Raw genomic sequence first — 4,011 nt, 5'->3', positions numbered from 1 at the left:
AATCTTGATTGCTCTTCTCCCACAATTAAGCGCGATTAGAATTAATGCACCTGTCGACTCAAACACATTATATGTCACAAGATAAGTGGGTTTGATTAAATGAGTTTATAAAATGAATTGACCACCATAAATAATTTTTCTACAGCACAAATATTTTTTTTCCAATTTTTTACTTAAATAAATATACAATACAGTGGCAATGACTCTGAGTCCATCTGTTTAGAGTTTGTAATGCAAATAAAGTTCTGACAAATATTAAAATGGAATATTGAAGGGATAATGAGGATGAGCACTATCTCGAGGGACTTTCTTACCGTCAACCTGAAAAAAAAAAAAAAAAAAGGTGAAAAAGAAAAAAGGTTAACTCTTAAAAAAAGCCTCTAGCGTGCAATTTTCTCTTCCAGCCATATAGCCTGTTTGTTCTTTCAATCCTAGTAGTGATTAAGGTACAGTATCAATATCTCATGGGGCAGGCACATGATAAGAATAAATAAAAATATTGGGCAAGAGAAATTCTTTCATTTAGGGCACTTTATTTATTTATTTATTTATTTATTTATATATATATATATATATATATATCCATATTTTTTTTTTACGGGGGGGGAGGTCAATAAGAATATTTCAGAACCGGGGGGGAGAGGGAAATAAGTGGACACTAATAAGAATGCCATAGGGGTGGTATGAGCCAACAAACCATGCCACAGCCATTAAGGGAAGCTTTAGAGTAAAAGTATGGCCTAAGGTTTGGTATGGTGCAGGATGAACCACCCATTAAGTTTCAGAATGCTTTGCTGTCTCTGTATGAAGAACAGGCAAGGTCAGAGAGTGGTGGGTGATTGAGTAAAACAGAGAAAAAGTGGCAGGGAGGGATTGGAAAGCGAGGACAGAGTGGGGAAGGAGGGGACAGTACCACTTACTTCTTTCATGGGAATAAGAGCTCTCCAAGATTTGTTGATGGATTCAATGAGCCTCATGTCTTCATCAGAGAGGATGAAATCAAAGACCTGCATATGTTTAAAGGAATGTTATGTTGTTCCTTTTTGCTCATAATTGCTAAAATATTGTTTGTTTCAATGAGTATCAAGCCAATTTAAAAAAGATAAAAACCATCAGCTTGATTCAAAGAAGAACCATGTGTGGGTGGCAATACATAGCTTGACTGACAAATACAATGTGTAACATTCTTCCTCTGCTTTTGCTTAATACATGTTTTTTGGCCATGGTTTGATGCTACTCTGGTTTACAGATTTAATGAATATAACCGAAGAAGTTGCAATTCATAGATCCAACGTTTCAACACTCCTGTCTGGTGCCTTCATCAGGGGTGATGATCACCCCTGATGAAGGCACTAGACTAACTTCTTCAGTTACACTCATTAAATCTGCAAACCAGAGTAGCATTAAACCATTTCTGATTGTCCATCTGGTTGCCATGTGAACTTTAATATATTAAAAGTTTTTTTACTTCATAATTCTTTAGATTAGTTTTGGCATGTATTCACTTATTTACTGGTAATTACCGGCATGCTTATTGCAGGGTCATTTGTGATATTGACACTGTGGAGACTGCAGACAAACAATAAACTGATACAGGTCTTGGTCTATGCTGACAATTCAAAATAAGTGAATTATCATGCACACTCTGATTGGTCAATAAGCTACTGCCCTTTCACCCAATAAACCCATATAAAGCTGTTTCATGAAAGCAACAGATCACACTTTCTAAAAAGTTTTCCTGCAGGAGCAATAACTCCCTTGCAGTGCAGGTATAACACTTAATAAGTTTGTAAATCATGAGCCGCAAGTGTGCATTTATAAACTTTTCCCATATTGTCTTAAGATCTTGCCTGAGTTCTTACACTGCTGAACCAAAAGAAAGTGTGGCCTATTGATTGTGTAAACAATCCCACATAATCTTGATATATTGAAAGCTTACTTCAAAGTTGCTTTGAATGTGGGCAGGTGTGACACTTTTAGGTATAACAGAGACACCCCTCTGTATCTGAAAGCGAATACAGACTTGAGCAGGAGACTTTCCATATTCGTTGGCAATTTCCTCTATCTTTGGGTCATGCGGTAGACTCCAGTCTTCTTGTTTAGCCTGTGGGCGGCCAGGGGCCGATCCAAGCGGACTGTATGCTGTCACTGTGTTAACGACAAAATTATTGTATAAATTGATTGAACTTAATTCCAATCTACAAACAGAAAGTATGAGTAAAGAGAAACAGTCAATTGAAGTGTAGTGGTTTATAAGCAATAATTATACAGCTTATATAGCTAGCAACACATGCTCTCATTGGTCAACTTAAGGGTCATATAACATCCAACAATGAGACTTGTTTCCTATCACACATCTTGCAAACTCTAAGACAACAGAGGTAACAGTGCACTGTAAACCACAAACCTTGGCCGACAACTGTTGTCACATGCATACAGAGCACAACAGCAGGTGGCATGACATTTTTAACATTCTGGTATTTTGCATTCTAATGCGCACATATAATATATAAAGAAGTTTTAATCTGTTTTCTCATTGCTTCCTGTAATGTTTAAGATACTCTGCCTTAAGACACAAATGAACTGTTTTCCTCAGGAAGAGTTGTTCAGGGTTGAATGTTTAAACACACCAACTATGTCTCTTTTCCTGCAATGTTCTATGAGCTGAGCTTGATTGAAGTAAGGATGACATTCGACCTGGAGAACAGCAGTTTTTATTCTGCTTTTAGATAGGATATCATCCACTTGTTTGCTGTTGAAATTTGATAAACCTAAAAAAAATATAATAAATAAATAAAAAAAACTGGTAAACTGATAAAGATGGAAACAACTTGCATGGTACTCAAGCTCAATCAAGGAAAACACATTGGCCTAATGCTTAGTGATCTAGGCAACTGGTCAAGAGATCCAAAATAGAGGGGGGGGGGTTGGGTGAACCCTGTGATGTGCTGGTAGCTTTGTGAAACAGTGCCTCTTTCCACCCAGGAGTATAAATGGGTACCTACAGCCACCTATCAGGGAAACCTGATGAAATGCAGGGGAGTAGGGTGGTGTAAACCCTGTGATGTACTGGCAGCTTTGTGATACAGTGCTTTTCTCCACCCAGGAGCATCAATGGGTACCTTCTGCCACCTATGAGGGAAACCTGATCAAATGCAGGGGGGTGGGGTGAGGTGAAACCTTTGTTGTGCTGGTAACTTTAGGTTATAGAAATCAGGCTCTGCTAGCAAAATGAGGTCTCGTTCAGACACTATGCAGCTTCTGTGACACACTTCATTCAGTACTTAAGTTCAAGAAAAGCAAGGCTGAAGCACAGAAACTTTTTAATTTAGTTAGGTAAAGAATTAAGTTCATGAGGCTCTGCTCCGTGACTGAGAGAGCTGCACAACTCTGACACAACAGCAATTCAAACATCATTCCTCTACCAAGCCAAACAAAATTAATAAATTATTTCCTAATTGCAATTAAGTTTGGCATGGCTGAAGTATGACTTCTAAACCGAGCTTTAGCCACTTGACCTGTTTTCAGAATTTTACCTTTGACCTTTACCCATTCACCTCACAAAAACCGAGATTAAGGCTTCAACAATAAGAGCCAATTTATTTCTGAAATCTCAGAGATTTGTATAATTACATCTGTTAGAAATCCCATGAAAGTGGTTTTTACCAATTGCTTTGACAAGACCATCATCCACAAGTGTTTCCATTGCTTTCCAAGTATCACATGGATCATGGTATGCATAAATAATATTTCCATCATCATCCTTTGGAAAACTGACATCACCATCCTTAAAGGATACAGGCCAGTGTATAAGATACAAGTCAAGATAATTGAGTCCTAAGTCACTAAGAGTTTGCTCTGCAGCAGAATGCACATCAGTGGGGTTGTGCTTTGTGTTCCATAACTTGGATGTGATGAACAAATCTTTCCTATTCACCTACAAAACAAGGAAAGAAATGAATCCCTGTCCTTTGTGAAGGAGATCCAATTCAGCTGTAGAAGTCTTGCTTC

The 4,011-nt window shown here is 37.8% G+C and overlaps 1 protein-coding gene across 3 annotated transcripts in view; it reads right to left on the bottom strand.

Moving 5' to 3' along the window:
* Window positions 1-210: 210 nt before the first annotated feature.
* LOC113666755 (aldo-keto reductase family 1 member A1) overlaps window positions 211-4,011 on the bottom strand; it is a 63,758-nt gene continuing 59,957 nt past the window's right edge. For all 3 annotated transcript variants that reach the window (XM_089194254.1, XM_089194253.1, XM_089194255.1), the window contains exons 2-6: window positions 3,667-3,937; window positions 2,631-2,771; window positions 1,940-2,148; window positions 921-1,007; window positions 211-321 (exon numbers count right to left, since the gene is read on the bottom strand). In XM_089194254.1, the coding sequence (XP_089050380.1) occupies window positions 256-321; window positions 921-1,007; window positions 1,940-2,148; window positions 2,631-2,771; window positions 3,667-3,937 (774 nt within the window). In that variant the 3' untranslated portion in view covers window positions 211-255. The remainder of the gene's footprint in view (window positions 322-920; window positions 1,008-1,939; window positions 2,149-2,630; window positions 2,772-3,666; window positions 3,938-4,011) is intronic.

Source organism: Pocillopora damicornis, chromosome 14 (genome assembly GCF_964200805.1).
Source record: "Pocillopora damicornis chromosome 14, jaPocDami1.2, whole genome shotgun sequence".
Taxonomy (NCBI): Eukaryota; Metazoa; Cnidaria; class Anthozoa; order Scleractinia; family Pocilloporidae; genus Pocillopora; species Pocillopora damicornis.
This window is presented reverse-complemented; position numbering and strand designations above follow the sequence as displayed.